This window comes from Ylistrum balloti, unplaced genomic scaffold (assembly GCF_031769215.1).
Source record: "Ylistrum balloti isolate Yb309-2 unplaced genomic scaffold, AGI_CSIRO_Ybal_v1 Utg369868, whole genome shotgun sequence".
NCBI lineage: Eukaryota > Metazoa > Mollusca > Bivalvia > Pectinida > Pectinidae > Ylistrum > Ylistrum balloti.
In genome coordinates this window covers 103,947-124,787 of record NW_026782012.1, presented here as the reverse complement: position 1 = coordinate 124,787, position 20,841 = coordinate 103,947, and the positions used below count along the sequence as shown (strand labels likewise).

The 20,841-nt window shown below is 33.9% G+C and overlaps 1 protein-coding gene across 1 annotated transcript; it reads right to left on the bottom strand.

Moving 5' to 3' along the window:
• Positions 1-14,685: 14,685 nt before the first annotated feature.
• LOC132545950 (nicotinamide N-methyltransferase-like) lies at positions 14,686-17,203 on the bottom strand. The gene is made up of 3 exons (XM_060209632.1): positions 17,068-17,203; positions 16,120-16,321; positions 14,686-15,106 (listed from the first exon to the last, which is right to left on the bottom strand). Exons 1-3 carry the CDS (start codon positions 17,201-17,203, stop codon positions 14,686-14,688), a joined length of 759 nt encoding a protein of 252 aa, XP_060065615.1.
• Positions 17,204-20,841: the final 3,638 nt, after the last annotated feature.

The following is a 20,841-nucleotide window of genomic DNA, read 5'->3' as shown; positions in this document are numbered from 1 at the left end:
CCCATTTAAGATTAGCTTAGTCTTACTCAGACAAAACATAAAAATCATATCCGATAACTATGAAGCTAATATTTTTCGACAGTTTCTAATTTTCCTCATGAATGTTGAAATACAAATTGTAATAGAGAATCACATATGCTTTTAGTTTTTACTCTTTGATGGCAAAATATGACAAGGCTAAAATCAGAAATTTCAGTTTTGACACCAACTGAAGAAATTGGTACATAACCCTTTACACAGTATTATTAAGAAACATTTTTATGTTCTGTACCAGTTTCAAAGTGTAGTTACATTGGGGAAAATACAAACTGCTTGATGTACATTTAGTGTAGTGCTGATTATATCACAATCTTGTAATTGCACAAGCCTTATAATTTCCGTGCATCTGACAGATAAATACAAATATCAGGGTTTTCAGGTAGGTTCTGCATCGTTTGAATATTATTCCTGAGAAGCACTCAAATGTATTCTTCTGTTTTTTATGGCGTAGAGTGCAAGCCACCCCTGAACCATATATGGCATGTACTTCTTGGCAATATCTTTTTATTTTTGCAAGGATTTTTGTCAAGACTCTCCATTTAAAAAAAAAATCAAGTTTTTATTTCATCAATTATTATCAGGGCATAGATCCTTTGGTTGTGTTTTTTTTTCATTGTAATGCATGTATTACTAATACTAAAGTAGAAAAACTTCATTCTCCTGTTCCAGGGGAGACAATCCAATTAAATATGAAGTGAAGATAGGTACCAAGGTCCCATCTAAATGAACAATTGATTGTTATCGACAAAATTCTTTCAGACACTTTAAAGTTACGTAACATATCTACACGACTTAAATGGAAATATAGATTTGATTGGTTGCTCCGGGTTGTTGATCTAGCTATATAGTACGGTATATCAAATTGGAATATAGATCAGGAATTTTATATATACAGTTAAATCACATTTTCATCGGGCTTAAGGTTCAAAGTTTCAGGGACAATTGATTTTGTGGATAGATAGTGCTCAATAAATCTACTTTTACTTATTGTAAGAGCTTGTGGACATATGAATTCCTGGATTATGAGTGTCTATGATATGACTGAAAATAAATCCCCCATGTAAATTCATGATCTTAAAGTATCAATGAAGTTTTTAGGCAGGACCCAGATCAAACTAATATGTAAATATCTTAAATTAAAATATGAGACACAAACATGGAATTTGGACATTATACAATGAGATATTTGGCTCACTGTCATTACTTAACTGCTATATAACTGGACAATATATATAACTCTACTGATATATTTGTAATATATAACAGATCTACATACACTGAGGTATAATATTGTAGTATTAAAATTCAAATAGTATAGCTCCAGACTTAGGTATATTTTACTGTATTGTCTGAGAGAAATTTATATATAATATGCAAATTAGTGTGACTCAACACAGAGTTAATAGAAAATGATGACAGGTACAACGTGTTACTGTCCCCGTCATTCCTGTACAAACTAAAGCAGATGTATAAATTATAAAGTTGTCATATAGAAGAATACTTCTATACGTTATATAATTTGCAAACTCAAAGATTCTTAAAACTACAAGTACAACTACTGGCCAGATATATAGAGAATATAGGGTGTCTTAAAATATAAGCTGTATTTTGGAGACAACAAAAGTGGCCGTTCTTGTCTTTTTATCCTGAGCCAATTCAAAATGCAGCTTATATTTTAAGACACTGACCTTGCATGCTACTTATCCTGAAACATATATTGAAACTTCAATTTGTTGTTCAATCTTTGTTAAAGTGATGTTGACGTTACACTGAATAATGTTTGATGATGTGTACACTAAAATACTTTCTCTGCATGGAAACACACTCCCAAACTTCAACAGACATAGACAGCTACAAACTTAACAGACATACAACAAAACAGGAGTTTAAAGAATTTTCTAAAATAATTTTTTTGTAAAAATGAATAAAATCATTTATCAAAATGAAAAAGATATTTTCTTAAATTTTATACATGTATTTAAGCAATTGAAAAAAGTATATCTGTCAATCATGCACCTCAAAAATAAACCTGTTTGCTGTCATTGCAAATACAAGATAAATGGCAGGTCTAGTATAACAATGGCATTATCAGTAGTTGGATAAATACATGTAATGCACAGGAACACTAAATAACATAAATCTATTCACACTGGCACAAATATAATTGATAATTATCAGAAAATTTTGTGATGAAATCATCTGGTTCTTACTCAATAATATATATAACTGACAGGCAGGAGACTTTTATTTCGATGTTACAAAAACAAATTTTAGATAATCATTCAGTTTGCCAAATTATTTGAATGAGAAAACACCATAAATATTAGATAATCACTTTTAATAGTAATAACATTAATAATTTGAAAATCACTTAAATTTATATGTTATGTGACAAAATATATTCTGTAATGCGTTATCTGCTGAGATTTTTTAAAAGTTAAAGATATAAGTGCTTAATGTTCTAAATTTCACATCTGATTTTACAAATTATCATTAACTGTTGGCCTAAAACAATTTTTGTTAAATTCCCCATTAAATTATTCTAATAATAAGATTAAAGAATACCTACTTCTGTTGTGATTTTTTAAATTCTGGATGAAGCCCAGCAGCTGGAGCACCATGTACAATATCTGGAGTTTGTTGTATTTGAGGGCCATCTACCTCAATGTACATCAAATTACTAACGATATCGGGTGGTGGATCAACAGTAACAGAAAGACACTCCATATTGCTTTTATTGTCACCACAAAAATCACCCATAGTGTCTTTATAATATTGTCAGTGTCTTAAAATTCAGATATAAGATGTATCACATTTGTTACTTTTCAATTAGACTGAAATTTATATAAAATTTTCATTTTGTTATGATTATATTGTAATTACATCAAACATGGATATATTTCCATATATGGCTTGAATTTGAAATGTACAACCAATCATTAACATCACAAAAGCTACCTTCATACTCATGCATGTTTACTCTGTTTTTCATAAATGAAATATGAAATATGATGAATTCAATAATTTGTCAATTAATAGCTATTTTTGTCAACAGCCAATAATAATTGATTTTGAATCACAACAGTAAGTCCTTTCATTGCCACAACATGTATCAACAGAATTTGGATTTACACCATTGTTTTCTTCAAGATTAATTACAGATAAGACTTGGTATATATAACATTCCACAGAGAACCACTTCCTCGGAGACAGCTGTTCAGGATATGTCACAATATTTCAAATCTCCAGTGTATCCATTATCTTATCTTGCACACAAAAGAATAAAAGTCTTGAAATCTTTTGTTAAACTTTCATTTACAATTAATCCACCATTCACTCCAGGATCTTGCCAGTACAATGTAATGCAGGAGTACACAATATGTGTGTAAACCTATAATGAAGTCTATAATTAATGACATCAGCTGTACTTTCAATGTCAAACACTTGTGTCTATTAAAACTGGCTTGCTCCACTAATATTTCGTCAGCATATGAGATAAGTTACCTGTACAACGTGCTGCCTAGCATACATGTGGAAAATATCTATAAATAGGAACATTTCAGGTAATGTTGACCTACTGCAGACCAAGCTATAAATAAATCCTAACATACATATACATTGATTCTATCTTTAAAGTTGAGCAGATTTACCTCCCTTGAAACATGCAGAAGTAATTATAAAAACAAGACTATTTACATTCCTAATTTAAATATAAGTTGCTACAAAAGAATTCCTTGTGTTTCATTAAACATAACAATGAATCAGATGTAAGTCATATAAATAGCTTAACTAATGAAGTTTTTCTTTAATGTTTTTTTAATAAATCCTGGTATTTGGAAATCATGATGACTACATATGTTTAATTAGACTCTGTATATAAGTCAGAATCCAACGTCGTAATACATATATATATATATAGAAAAAACTTGATTTGACGAGATGCGAGTAAATTATAAATAAAAATGATTTTTGACAAAAGAAGAAAGAGTGCAAAATGTAACGTCTTTCTTCTTTTGTCAAAAATCATTTTTATTCATATATATATATATATATATATATATATGTTCACTCCTTTTAGATATATCTTCAAAAAAAGTTTCCCCAAAGAAACATCAATAAAATCAGGAGAAAGCTCCTAAAAACAAGGATATTTATATAACTACCAAAACAATCTATAACATTAAGAAATACTTACATGACAATTATTCTATTTCAACACTCAATTGGCATGCTATGCCATTTTGGTGTCCATAGTCAAGAGATGGTGTTTTCACAAGCAAAAACAACGTTGGCAAATTTGTTTTGTTCAATGATATGACACAAAGTGAATGGATTAAGATGGCAATAATTGATGAAATTTATTTACTTTACAGAAATGCACATCAAGTTACATTTACTTTTCGAAAAATTAGCACCTGGACATAACATTTCACGTCGTTTATTATACAGTGGAATTCTCCACACTGACCATACATGGGACATGAATATTTGGCCTGCTTAAAGAGAGTTCGGTTTGTAGAAGTGAAGCAAGTTGACTGGTACAACTCGGATACAATTAAACTGATTCCATACTGTAAGTTACATCAACATTCCTTTCCCTTTCAGCATTTACACTGCACATGTCCAACTGAATACAGTAAAAAGCTTTATAGAATGAAAATGTTTTGGTAAAGTGAAAAAAAAAAAAAAACAATAATACTTGTATACTATATCCGACTTTAGTCCAAAAGAAATATACACATTGCCCAGCGATCTGGAAAGTAATGTTATATATGGCCCAACGTTGACCTGGTCGCTTGATCAACTTGTCTGGAAGTGTTACCCACAATATATGTGATGAAAAGGTGTTGATAACTGTAAAAAAATTATCTTCTTAAACAACACTCAATTAATTTTCCCATCGTGTATGTATTAAAATAATATTATTTAATTACCCACGATTTGGATGTTAAACTGCAGCTTTCTAACTCTGCATCCATACCTATTTTCACTTTATTTGTAGCTTTTTCTTGCTTCCATGAAACAATGAACTTGTTTGATACGGTTTCCATCTGTCATTGGAGATAACTGTACATTATGTTTATTATAATCCTCTCAATCAGGGTATGTATGGTGTATAAAGCCAACAAGTGACAGGCGTATACACCAGGGGCAAAAAGCTTGCAACCGTAACTACAGCTGTTGATTTCATGGTCCCCTAATCAGAATTTGGGTCTTAAATCGTTCAGGTAAGGCCTGCTTTCAGAAATAATTTTTCAATATATAAATTAATCATATCGGAAATGAAATTAGTAAAGTATTCGAAATTGAGAGTGATCAGTATTGAGTTGGTTTTATTATAATAAAAAAGTGGATGTCATTCAGTACGGCACCTTTTTTTTGGTTTAAGAGGTGATCAGCTTCGAGAAGGATCCAGTTGGGGAAGATGTACTGAACTAAGAATGATGTTAATTTGTGTATTATTTCTGCCTTGTAGTCATTAATAAATGTAGTGAAAAAACATCTGAACATATGTCTTAAAGAAATAAAACCAGTAAGCAGTTGTGTAATTTGTGTCTTAATTTTACATCCCGGACATAATAACTACATGGCGATTTATCTCTTAGTATGCTGGCATATACGTTTTATGATATCATGACAGAGTCCCATACCTCTGATATGTGTCCAGCTGTTTGATGTGCATCTGCACTACCACAATGCTATATAGTGGAGTGGCTGTGATGCAAGACCAGTGTTACATCCCAAACATTAGATGTATATGTATTTCAACCATCAAAATTGTTTAAAATGACTGAATTCATCTGGAACAAATGTAATATTTCAAGTCATTGAATATTTGATATATCTTACTGCAAAATTGACAGATGAACATCGACCACCGCCAAAATATTGTGCAGTAATTTGACAAATTTTAGCAAAGTTTTACAGGATTGATTGATGCCATTTAGTGTCTAACATAACATCCTGGTGAATTACTCGCAAATGCAACTGATATGTTTGATTCTGAGCTGCCTATAAGACAAAAAAATTATACAAGAAAGACTATTTTATATTTACACACAGCGGGTAAGAAGCATGTAATGTATTTATATTGCCAGTTATTTTTAGGATGCACAGGACACAAAACACAATTTAATGTCTTTGTTACATTGAAATCCATAGAACATGTAATAAACTGAACATTCCTGCTTATATAACCTTTAACATTGGTGGGATTGTTAAGTTTTCTATCTGTCTATTTCATCCTCTTTTCCTTACTTGATTTTGTTAAAGGTAAAGTTGACTTACACATTGTAATTTGCTGAATAAAACATAATATTTTAACATTAAATTTCGTGAAAATTACGTTTACATAATACACCTTCAAAACGTTGGCCACTGATCATGATGAAAAGATTTCATAGAAAAGTAGCCACAGTTCCCTCTAGCCTCAACACATCTGACATCTATAGATCAAAATGTCTAACATCTGGTGTTAGAGACAGGGGAAACTCTGGCCTGGTGACTGATTAATCACCAGTAGAAACTTAACAGGGAAAGATGATCTGTTGAAAAATAAAGATTTGTTAATAGTTAACAATCCCGTAATAAAATGAAACTGAATTAAATATAAAATATTATTAATATTTTCCCAGCGAATACTGAGCTAAAATAGTTAATCACAGGAAGCAATCTGTCCAATGTTTTCAATGTAATCGAAGTCTGTTACGTAATTTTCTCTGCGGCCATGCATACCATATTTGGAACTCGTGTATGCGTAATACGTGATGTTTACATTTCTCTGTGACGAGTTTCCATTTGCACCGTCCATCGGAATATTCCATATTCATCGATCGCGAGCTAGGACAGCATTGAAGAAAGATTCGATCATGACTTAACAGAATTATTGGTCATCTGTTATGAAACTTTGGTGATATATTATTTGTTCAAGCATAGAGTTGCTATCGCGGAAAGCAGCTTGCACAGAGGTCAAAAGTGAGACACGAATTTCCTTGATTTCACTTCTAAACATGAATTAAAAGTCTCAATTATGAATACTGATAATCTATTTATAAATACTTACCTAACCGTTTAGTTGCTTCACTCAAATCACGATAAATTCAGAGAAATATTGTGATAACATTTGGTTAGTACTATATAAGACAAGTTATTTCCATCGGCTACGCCATGACACATGTCGTCTTCCTTTCACTGGCTACAAGCGTAATTTTCATTGGTTGAAAGGCCGTTTCCCGACAAATAGGATGCCATGTAACAAATTATGACCTATAACATTAAACGCTATATGTTGACTCACCCCTCGATCTGTTATTGGAGATCAAAAGCTTTAGCAACTCGGGTAGCAGTAGATGCATAGGATTTGTAGAAATCAGAATTCTTTGACAGAATTTCTGACGTCTATACATGTTGATTCATGAAAAATTTCCAAAACTATTAGAAATATCCTATATTTCTGCGTGTACATTTATTTTAGACTCGACAGATATGTTTGATTCTATGAAGCATTTTTATATATAATTTAATCAATAAGAATATGGTTATAGCACGATTTAAAATGTTTTAAGTACGTGAATATAGTGTTGAATTTCCGAAATTTTGAAAAAGGCAAGAGTTGGCTTTATCTATGATCTTTAGCACCCAGTTTAACACGTGTTCACGTTTTGCCAAAAACCATATTTCCTTTAAAAGGCCTATTGTCATATTTGCCTATACATTGTAAGTAACTCAAAATACGGAATTACTGAATTCACGCGAATATAGATATACAGGTCTCGGCTGGGAAAATGATATCGAAAAAAAACTAACGGGGAATAGGGAATATATTTCATCCTGTTACGAGACTGACGGACATTATTTAGACAAAAATGTATTTTTACCGTTTCTGAGCAAGTGCGCAAAATATACTTCCAATTTATTCTTGTTTAATTATTTTTTTTTAAAAAGTTAACAAGGGTACAGTCAGATCTTGTCTACAGGTCAACATGTAATTTATAAAGAGAAAATAGACAGATTTAGATCTTTCCAAATGGTGGACCGCAATATCCTTCTTGGATCTTGTGTTAAACGATCACCTGATGGCTTGTTATATAAATGCATTCAAAGGAACATGACATTATAGCAATAAGGACGTGATGTTTATCTATATACAAAGTAAAAAATCACGTTCTCCAATAACTCAACTGCATTTATTTGGCATCAAAATTTATACAGAATGTACATGCCCTTGTCTTGTTAGTTCAAGAATACGAATACTTCCGATGGTTACCAATGTCCGCAAATGGTCATAATGATATGATAGAAGATATAGCTTGTGTCGTATAGTAAATTTAAGGAGAATCTCTTACCTCGCAACTTTCTTATATTTACCATTTCTTTTCATATATATGTCAGAGAGAGCGACAGACAGACAGACGAACAGACAGACAGAGGGAGAGAGAGAGAGAGCGGTGGAGGGGGGGAGAGAGAGAGAGACAGAGGGAGAGAGAGAGAGCGGTGGAGGGGGGAGAGAGAGAGAGAGAGAGAGAGAGAGGGAGAGAGAGAGAGAGAGAGAGAGAGAGAGAGAGAGAGAGAGAGAGAGAGAGAGAGAGAGAGAGAGAGAGAGAGAGAGAGAGAGAGAGAGAGAGAGCTACACTGACGTTTTTTATGATAGGAGACGATGTAAGAATTATTAGACTGATATTGACACTCCAATTCACATCTCAAACAACCAACGATTTCTTTGTTTCATACTTATTTTTTTCCTTTCGTACAAAATAGAAAATTACCATGTGATCTCCCTACAGTAAAAGATAAAACCCGACAGGAGCATTTGCTGCGAGAACTTTGGAGCTGAGAGTAGGTATCTTGGCACTGTGCTACCGGTACGTTATTGATTCTAGACTTATGAACTGTAGAGCTTCAAAAAAGGAAAATCGAACCCTGTTTGTGTCTTAAACTGATTATTGATGCTAATAAAATTTATCCTGAACAGAAGAGGCGATCGTCCAGTGTCTTTCAATCACTGTCGATTTGCTTTAGTCCACTCTTAGGACTCTACTTTTTATTTAAGGAAATAGTGACTTTTGAAAACTTCCCTTTTGGATCAGGAAAACCCCCAATACCACTTTCTGCCTCGGTCTGGTTATAGCCGATTCTAGGGCACTCCCACCGTCCACCCTTTTGTATATATGTTATATGGGGTCCATAAAGTCGTATGTGTTGGTGAGCACTCATTTGCATACATGGTACACAGTTTCACTTAAATTTCAATGCACCTGATAAAACTTATCTGTCGAGAGGTATTCGTGCTTAAAATAACAAATTTCGTAGCAATATTTTCACGAAAAGGCTGAAATATGGTGAGATGTTTAAGCTATTGGGTTCATTTTCAATTGTACTTATTTTTACGGGATACCATGGGTTACGTCCCCTTAGCGCTTATCGAGTCGTAAGCTCGTGAGCGCACAGGAGGAATCGGGACAGTCATGGATGAGTGATTTTATCAGAGTTAGACTCGGAGACCCGCGCAGTCATGGTTGTATAGGTATCTGTTCAATCCTACATATAGGTTACACATCTACTACTCCGTAATAGTACGGTACGTAACATGTCGGACTTATTTCGAATTTGAATCCGTGATAGAATAAATATCAATGCTCAAAATCACAATTAAATATAACCACTTTCAATGGTTATTATAAAAATCAGAGTGTTACAATTCAGGTCAATAATATCTGTTGAATAAAACATCATATTTTATTATATGAGTGAATATGGTCAGTTATTTTATAGAACGCGCCAGTAAAACCCCAACTGGGAAGTCACGTGGTTTGCCTGGACACGTGTGAACTATAACCATCTCTTTCATGTGCTGCTTTCCCATCGTCTGACTCTACGTCTTATATGATTTCACACATTGCTACAGTCAATATATGTAAGAAATCATCTGATTTGGTCAGGGGCGTATGATAAAGTCATCCGTGGAGTGAGAACTCTTGTACACAATTTATGTTTGGTTCAATTTTCAGAGCACTGTGTTACAAAATCACAAGAGAAACATTATGTAGAAAACAAAGAATTAATGGAACGTTCACATTAACTAGTTTCAATATAGTAATCATCAAAAATTAGGACAATAGATGTAAGTAGATAACAAACTTGTCATTTAATTGATTTAAACACATTTTATTAAATTACACGGAGAGAGAGAGAGAGAGAGAGAGAGAGAGAGAGAGAGAGAGAGAGAGAGAGAGAGAGAGAGAGAGAGAGAGAGAGAGAGAGAGAGAGAGAGAGAGAGAGAGAGAGATTGGGAGGGACAAAGACGGAGAGAGAGAGGGGTGATGGAAGGAGAGAGATATCGAATTTAGGCAGTCTTATAAACACAATATTTACCACTTCATGGTATTTCCACAATATTACCATAACAACTGTAGTTGCGCAATATCACTTCATAACTCCCAACTGGCGTATGAATTTAACAGTAACGGAAACGAATTGAGGTTGCCTCCCATTGTACAGTTAAAGTACAAAATCACAACGTAGCACTCATCTCAAACAGCCAAGTGAATGTCAACACAAATAACATAAATGTCGACACCAGGTTTCTTCACCAGTTCTTCGTTGAACACTGTGTTTTAAACTTCCACAGCTAGTTAACATGTGGAAGGCTTAGACTTGGGCTACCTCCGTTGTAACGTTACACAATAGCAGAGTGCACTTTTCCACGACTTTGACAAAATTATAAGATTGTAATATTACCTTTTGTAGATGACAATTGAATTAAACATTGAAATATGTATTATCCGTTTATTCACGTGTATTAAACTTTGTTAGTACATTGAATATTTTTTATGTGTATTTTTTATCCTGCGCACTACTTCTTTACGCAGAAGCACACGGTGAATCTGCTAACAGGTCTCTAGACAATTATGGAGAGAAATTTTGATTTTTTTTATAAATTAAGTGTACTTGGATCATAAATCACAAGTGATAAATATAAGCATTGAACTGCTTTCAATTGGCATTCATAAGCCTATAAATGCCAATTGAAAGCAGTTCAATGCTTAAATGGCCACCGTTCATTTCACTTCCTTAAAGGAAAAACTTCAATATGGGGCAGGAAATTGGAAGATAAGGCGAAACCAGGAATAAGTGGGAGAAAATCATAATATATCTTAACTGCTAAATTATAGAAGGGAATGTCATTAAAAAAGATGTTGCCACTGGTTAACTTTATAAAGAATTTCTGCATTGACAAAATGGGTCGCCAATTATGCTTTATTTTCCTCTATTACGGGAAGTCGGGAAGCCGTGAATTCGGAACTGAAAATATCTATTATCTGTAAAGGAATATTATCCTGATAACTAAGATTGATGTTTTTTTAAATCCTGGAGCATATTACATAACAAAACAATTGGTAGAAAGGTGTTAATGTTGATCACTATTGTTGGCTCAGAAGGGGAGCACACGAGAGGTCTTACTGTGGGAGGAAACCGGAGAGCCGGAGGAAACTGGTCGGGCAGATAACCCCATGCCTGTTCACGTTCATTCTGGGAACTGAATCCCGGACGGCTTAGTGAAAGGCGAGTCCGTTACCACTGCCCCACCAACAAAACATGGTATGGTTGACGAATTTGTTTTCTTTCTGAAATATTCAATCTACTATTTGGTTTCATTGTCCCAATGGTTTTTATTTTGCGTGGAAACTTTTTAGTTTATCCGCATTATATTCTACATCATCTATGGTACTCTCTACGAAACGAATTCGAATAAGTCTAACGTGATGGTCTTCTTGGAAATATTAAATATAGGACCTTGGATTAGTGAATGTTTTGCTATTTTTACCCAGTGTGACATAAAGTTTTGAAGTTCGCATGGAGATTTTATTCGGTTTCTTATTCGTGCACCAATCGTGTTTGAAAGCTGGAAAGCTTCATCAGTATTGTTCTCAGAGGGTAAAGTATAAATATTCAACAAAAATGAGACGTCATGAATCACACTATGCGATTTCTTTATAAAATGTGAATATATACTGACACCTCATATATCCTTTGTTATCCTCTAAGTTACCTTTTTAATAAATTCATTAACACTAGCGAACTTCCTACTGAATGGAAAATGGCTAATGTTACCCCAGTTTACGAAACAGATAACAAGTCTATACTAACCAATTATAGGCCCATCTCTCTTTTATCAACAGAAGAAAAATTAATAGAACGATATGTTTTAAATATGCGTATGACTTCATGCTTACCCATTCATTATTATCATCTTTCCAGTCCGGTGTTAGGCATGGCAACTCACAAACCGACAAACTTCATATCTATCGTTATTGATAATTATTCTCCACTTGATCAAGGCAAGGAAATACGAATGGTCTTTGCGACATTAGCAAAGCATTCAATCATGTTTGGCACAAAAGTCTTCTGTGTAAATTATCCAATTTTGGAATTCGTGGTCCACTTCTTTTGTGGTTCGAGCACTATCTTCTCAACAGGTAACAAATAGTTGTTATTAATGGTACACATTCTAACTGGTCTTGTATGAAAGCCGATGGGCCACAAGGCTCTATTCTTGGACCTCTTCTTTTTCTTATATTTATAAATGATATTGTGGAAAACATCAACTCCATTGTTAAATCATTTGCAGACGACGCATCGCTGTATGTCATTATTGATATACTATGATAAGTGTAGATATTTTAAACCATGATCTCCAAAATGTCCATGAATGGTCATAAGATTGGTAAGTGGATCCTACTGAAACAGTTTACTTCGAAAATGTGAGCATTATTCATTGCTAATGATGGATGGTTAGGAGTGACAGTTTTCCAGCTTATTAAAAATGCTCCAAACCATCCATCACTAGCAATGAATAATACTCACATTTCCGAAGTAACATTTCACAAACACTTTGGCGTATTTCTTTTTAATAATGGGAGTTGGAATATTCACAATAACTACTTACGAACAAAGGTTTCGCCATATTTTACGGAAATATAAGTTAAATTTAGACCTCTCTTGCCTTCAAACCTTGTATTTATCTCTAATTCGGCCATTTTTAGAATACGGAAACATTATCTGGGACAGTCTCACCCAAACACAATCCGATCTTCTGGAAAATATTCAGTTAGAAGCTGCAGGCATTGACACTGGTGCAACAAGACTAACACGTAGATCCAAAATTTATGCAGAAACTGGCTGGCTTCCACTTAACCGAAGACGCACACATCACAAGACAATTCAATTGCACAAAATGGTTCATGGATTAATACCCAAATACCTCCAATATCTGCTTCCTGCACGTAACAATTTGTCAGGCAAAACACTCCCACTGTCAATTACTTCCATTCTATCTACTGTCATTCAAGCTTATATAAAAAGTCTGTCTTGGTCCATGGAATATGCTGCCAAATCGTTTAAAATGTGGTCCATCAATACGTAGACTCAAAAAACATCTAAACCAGCCTAACATTAGGATGCCACCTTTTATTATACTGTTAGCAGAATGGGTCAGATTCTCCACGCCAGAATTGAATATAGTTTATATCATATACTGAGGAGAAAAATAGTATAACAATATGTAGACAAAATATTAACAAAAAATATTAAAGAAAAAGGAAATTTCAATGTTACTTGATTGTTTTATCTAATGTGGTTCCTATTAATTACTCGCATAGTTCACATAACTTTTCAGTCTATCACGGATAATTTAAAACTGCTTTCTCACCTCACTGTTTATAATAATAAATGTTATTTAAATGGCCCCATGCCAAATTTTAATTCATTCGAATAGTGGCATCGTTCAGCATATACATACATGTATGTACTCGAAGCTGTTCTAAAATTTTCTATATTAATATTACAAAATTGAATAAATTAGGTGTCTAGTGCACCTCCCCATCTATATTTTGATTCCTCAGTGAGTTCTTGAAGGACGAAACAGCCGGATGATGCAGTTTAATTCATTGTTTGGCTCTACTGTATATAATTCTACAACTGTACAAAAGACAGAATAGCACATTTCAGATCAACATCAGATTTAAATACACTAAAGCTTCGTTCTACACGGTTATGGCAGTCACTGCTGTTCGAGAATACAGCATACTTCAAAGCTAGACATGGTTCAGAGTTGGGCTGCCCTTTCCGTCACCAACCGCTGCTTGGTTGGGGAAGCAGGGTTTTAAATCCTTACGACGGATCACCTCGATGTTGCATTTTTTTACTTCGAAAACATTGTGGAAACGAAATTCGTATTATTATCTGGTCAAAACATTGACCCGTGAGACCATCGCCAACTGCAAAGCATATTTCATATAAATGCAGAGCGCTTGATTTAGAGTGGTCAGAAACAGCAAAGTATTTATTGAAAACATTTTTAAAGAAGTTCAGGCCAGGAAAACTTGGTTTACTTGTAATGAATCTCTCTACAGGTTGTTTATCTACAACAAAATAACATCCATGAACCTCATATAAAGCTTTTTATTGTCTAATGCAAATCCTACTGCTTGGAAACCTACATGTACACAATTTATTCAGATATACATATCGACATGACGTTTTAAAGACACAAATCTTTGACACGTTATTTGCTGGTTATTCCGAGTTCCGACTTCAATAGCACATTTTTTTGCCTATGAAAGTTGACCTAGACGGCTAATCAATATTTCATTTTCCAACAAAAAAATAATATGATTTGAAGTCTTGGAATTGTGCATCAACTGGTGTTCCTTGAATTTGATCGGATGCTATGATCTCGTACCCTGATTCCTTCATAGCCTTATCGACCTGCTCCTTTGTGATATTCATAGTAGGGTATGCGAATTCTCCAACTTGATAAGTATCTCCCTCCAAACAGACACCTATAATAAGATAGCCACCCTTCTTTAGAAGACGGGATACATTCTCGATACATCTTTTATACCCAGGAACGTCAGTCACTGCTGCTTCGAAACAGTAACTCGTAATTATGACATCAAAAAGTTCACCGTCATAGTCTCTTCCTAGTGGCTGTTCTGAAGTGATATCTATGTGAAGAATTCCTTTAACTTTTTGTCGTATTTCGTTTTCTTTTTCTTCAGCAGTCACCCTGAATTGAGAAGAAATTTTAGCATAATAATCAGCCTAACACGTCATCAAAACATGTATAGTATAACACACTTGAATGATTTTATTTGTCAATGTCTACGATTATGTTTGAAACGGAACAACAATTAAGCACAGCAGAAAACATCGAAAATGTAACCTAGCGAGATTTTATTCTCTTACGCTAAGGTACCAAAATTCTGTAATCAAATCCAGAGGAGACGTAAGCCGCTGTTGATATGTTAAGAAAAAGAATCTTATCTGAGAGTAAAAGGACCTGTTCACGTCTAGTCACGGCCCGGATATACGGTGAAACCTCATTATCTCAAAATCTTATAACTCGAAGACCTGTTTAATTCGAAGTATTCCATCGGTTCCAAACTTCACACTAAACATTTAAACTAACTTATATCGAATATTAAGTTAAGTTTTATAAACCACCGTGCCGCCGAATTCGAGATAACAAGGTTCGACTGTATAAATAGCCCTGCTTTGGGAAAAACAAAACACTTAAATTTAGGTTAAACTGTGGATGTCGCTGTCTGAGCGAGAGTAACAGGTTACTCTAGGTTAATGGAATGACTGAGTATTTCAAAAGGATTATAGATTGAAGAAGGTATGAAATGGACAATAACATTTCTTTATCAACTTCATTTTAGCAATTACCACGGAATGGCGAACCTTATAAACGAACAAATACCTTGAAAACTGTGATACCATTTTGTAGGTATCATGTTTAACATGTAATAAATTAACGCTAAAACTCACAGGTAGATTATTCCAAATAACAATTCATTGTATAAACGTGATAGCGCTTTACGCTAGGACAGAAAAGACAGCAATTGTCGGTTTATTTTCCTGTAATAACTGTTCGTTGACTGATCAAAAAAATTGGATTCACCAAAAACCTATACCTTTGAAGTTGTATGCAGCGTTAAACTCAACTGAATTCCACAAAAATTAAAACAAAGATGTGAAGCATTTCTCCTGGTTTTGAAAAGCTTAATATATGCTCACGTGCGACCCTCCAGACTTGTGACAAAGTCAACCATCATCTTCGGATGGGATGTCTTTCCATTTAGCCAGTTTTCCAAATATTGGCGATTCTGCGGTGTGTAATCGGACAAGATAATCTCGTCCACGTGATTACTAGCGGAGAGCAAGGTGTGTATAGAAGGGCCAGTTCCCACATCCAGGAGGCGCTTACCACGGATATTGTCTGCAAGAAAACACGAAGACTAACTTACGAAGAATTAAAATATAATATGACATCCGCAATACGGATGATATTCCAAATATGAAAAAAGTCAGTTAACTGAAACCATAATTACGAGAGCCACGCTGACAATATTTCACGATATCAACGAGGATATTGTGTATTTCAAACCTCGATTGTTTTGATTAAAGCATTGTGCTGAACTAAATAGACAACAATAAACAGGATGCCGACTGGGTCTGTACTATAGCATACCGTATAACTAGCTATTTTTCAAAAGTTTCGCGGCACATCAACGTGACATAATATACCGCGGAATAATGACACACGTGTGTATTCAATGTCGTTTTAAAGTCAGACAGCAATCTTTTAAAATTCGATCGTTTTAAAAGGAAATCGCAAAACTTTCGGCTAGCTATACAGTATATTTCTACGTCTTCAGATTCATTAAAAAACACATCCTTGTGTATTTTATGTTTTTGTTAGCCGTCTTGTGAGAGTGCGGAACTGGTGACTTTGTAAGAAGGCTATTGCTATTGCATAAGACTGCTTATTTGTCAAATGGAAACCGAGTATAGGTCATGCACTTGAAAAAAGAGGATTAAATCATATGGCATGTTTTATAACTATGATACTGAAAGTAAATATAAAGTAATCAGTTAAATAATTATTCCAAGCAGATTGTTCCTGACAATTTATCCCTGCAATCCGCCTTTTAGTTAATCTGGTATTGAAATTAGAAGTCGTACTTTGGGTGAAGAATTGGTGGTAGATTGTGAGGTCAGTTCTCATATTGATGGATGCCTCTTCTGTTCCTACATAGTTTGTAAGGTACCACTCGGGATCAAATTTAGCATAGTCGTCAGTTGGCTGTAGTTTCTCCATCTCGGAATATCTTTTATCTGTAAGGAAGGTACATTCAAATGGGTGTTACATTATAAACTACATCGAGATAAGTTCAGTGTGTGATGTAAGTCGAATTCATTTCTTCGTCATCTTTGCTCAACAATTTGAATATCTCTTCTCCTGCACGCTAACTATAACAATGATAACTACTTGAATGTAATGTAGAGCCACAATTCAAAGTAACACACCCATTTGATGTGTCACTCCAGTTACTGTAGTTGTTGCGCTTTTTTGAGGATCGGAGAACGTTTGAAGAATAAATACAAAGAAACTGAAGTAAATAATGCGTTGGTCCTTTTTATGATATCTATAAAAATGAGTTTGAACCACTCGTTTTCAGCTTATCTACATCACAAATTATCAAGTTATCTTATTTGTATACCAAATACTCGTTAATGTAGTCTTTAGATTAACCAGCATTTCAATAAAATAACATCTTGTACATTGTGTGAACCGGTTTAAGAGAAATTGTCGGTCTATCATTTTGATAGCAGGGTTTATCGCTCTTTGAATAGCCAATGTCATGTATAGGCAATGTTTCCTTAGCGCAGCTGGTGGCTAAAACATACTCATGTCATCCAGACCTATCCCCAATGTTCCAGAAAATGATATAGTATGCATACACATTTAAGTTGCAGATACAATGTATTAATATTTTTTTCTAATAATGAAAATGTTAACCTTTCCCTCTTTTGAATGCCATTCATTAGCCCTACAATGAATATAGTCAATGTAAACTATGTATTTATGAAATCATTAAAAATCCAATTTACGGGAAATTCGAACGATGGCATATATCTAAGCATATTATACAAATCTTAACATACATTGTTCACATTAAAATCTCTCTACACATACGTGGAGTCCTGTTTTGTCCTAAAGAGTCCATATCTCATATTCTCATCACTATCAGTGTATAATGATAATTTGATACCTTGTCTGGAAAGTAGTATTCCAATGACAGACTAATCCCCAACTCGTGTCTGATAATGCAATCTAATCGCCGAGAAATGTTTTTTCCCTATGATAACGCAATATGTCCAATTCGCAAGAATTGCTCACCTGTTCTGCAGTTAAAATAAGAGACTTTGTCAGTTCAGCCAATTTCTGCAAACCTTTAAGCCCAAGAGAGGGACCTTCCCAAATGATAACGGGATCTCCTGTATACGTGTGTAATTAAGCATTGTATTATGAGGCTTGGAAAACCTCTCCGATCGTCAGAAACCAAAATAAAACTTGTTTTTATAAAATGATCTTTTAAACCGAAATCTACCACAGACTGTTGTAGAAAATGCTCTTCGAAATAACAATAGCTATAAAGTCTTCTTTCATGCCATCCATGATTAACTGTCGGAATACATTAGATAATACACTATAGTCTCTAAGTCCTTTTACAAATCCTTATCTGACATGCATATTACTCCTCCTATGTATTGCGGACGAAAAAACAAAATATTCTGTACAAAAAAACTTGGACATCAATATAGTTCTCTTAATTATGATCCCTTCAAAGTTAACCTTATCAATAACGCGGCCTGTAGTTGTGGTAATACGTGAGAGAATGCCGTTCACCATTTTGTAGAATGTCATTATTTTCGAAATGAGACACATTCTAATACAACAATTTAAGTAGTTATATGTGGTACTGAATTTAGAAACCATTTTGTTCAGAATTCAACCCTTGGAGCATAACATAGATATATTTAAGTACGTGCATACTTTCATAAAATCCAGCAAAATATTTTGATGATGTTTACAATAAATCAACCTTATCTGATATCTTTGTTATTAATTATATGACCATAAAGTAATTCATACTTATATTCATTATTGTAATACATATGAATTGTTTATCTGTCAGGAAATGGATTGTTATAACTTGTGTCTGATCTTATTATGTCTTCACATGACATTAAAATATGTTTGAATTAATATGGACAAAGTCAAGATTATTACTTAATTCTCAAGGAAAAGATCGTTCAGACCTCATTTAAATGAGGAACAACAGAGGTTACACTTTCTCATTAAAGTATACTTTGTCTTTGGTTGAATGAATTGATGGGCATGAAATATACAGCAAATAGACAAGCTTTATATACCACTACAGTCAATGCTGCAGGAGGTTTGTAGTTTAAGGTTTGTGAAAAAAGTATTGTTGCCGGTATTATTCTGTTGATCAACTATCCAGGTAACCAATATTCAGAACAAAATCGTACTAGTTTGTATTTCCTAGGTGTAAGCAAAATGCTATATAAGTCGCTCTCCATGTCTCAATTTATTCGATGTTCCCAATATTACAATTTTTCCTGACATCGGCTTATGTCGCGTGAATATTTTGTTAACCTTGTTACAGCCAGGTGTTACACGGGGACATCTTTATTTACATTTTATATATACATTTATTATTGTTTACTTCAAATCGATAAATATAATTATACCATACGTTTATAACATCGTGATGTGAATCAAATTGGAATTGATGTTAAAACGATAAGGTGCTTACTACTTTATATATTGCAAATGATATGTTACTTTACTAGTCCCGTCATTTACATTTGAATGTTAATTTTTTGAAGTCTAATGACCGATTAATTTTACATCAGATCGTTGTAATCACTATAATTTATCTACATTGTGGACATTTGATCATTCGTCACTATTCCTCTGTACAGTTTTGTTTAACGCTTACTGCACCTGCAACATCTAACGTCAAATAGATTTTATTTGAAATGTAATTTATGTACGAGGGTGTGTGTTGCCGATGATTACAAGATATTTTGTTGATAAGATCAATGTAATTAATAAAACTTAAAAGAAAAAACGTGTCACTGATTATCTTGTTATCTCAAACATAGATTATAAAAACTTGACATGGTATTTGTTAGTAGTCCCGGTAAGCTAACCGATAAATAAGTCTTTCTACGTCATTAAAAAAAAAAATCTTAAGGGAAATGGCAATTTGTTTATCTTGCCAAAGACATCACGATCATTAACTCGCTCCTTTCAGTATGTTTTATCTCAGCTTTTGTCACGTTTTCGAAGTCCTGCGTTCTGTCTTCCTGATATGATTTCCCTGGTTTAAACAGCTAGTCAAGTGTTCGCACAAACGTTGTTTTCCGTGTTTCAATGTTCTTGTAACTATAGTATAGCTTCACCATGTCTGTATATTTCATTGATGCTTTCAAAAAAACCTCATTTTATCGAAAGAATAATCAAGTAGAACATGTGTTTCCTTTTCTCAATCGACTATAATTCTAAAACATCATAATGGAAAACAATTAGATAAATATCACCTTCACAAAAGAGTAAAATATTCTGCTTGGTTTGGTTGCAACTGTGCGAAATCAAGTCAGTAGCAGAGTCGACGGAGTCAAAACCAAGAAATTTTATAATATTTCACAATGTTTTGCTCTGGTCAGGTACGTGTATGTCTACTCTCAAAAAATATCGAAACGATGTAATGGAGTTTAACGCCCTCGATCAGAAGACGGATATCAAGAGGGATAACAAGTGCGGAAAATAAAGCAGAGAAAGTAAAAACAGGATGACACTGAGATTGAAGAATGGTAAAAAGATTGGCTTGTGGCTTTCAATTCGCAAGACAAAAATGGGAACAG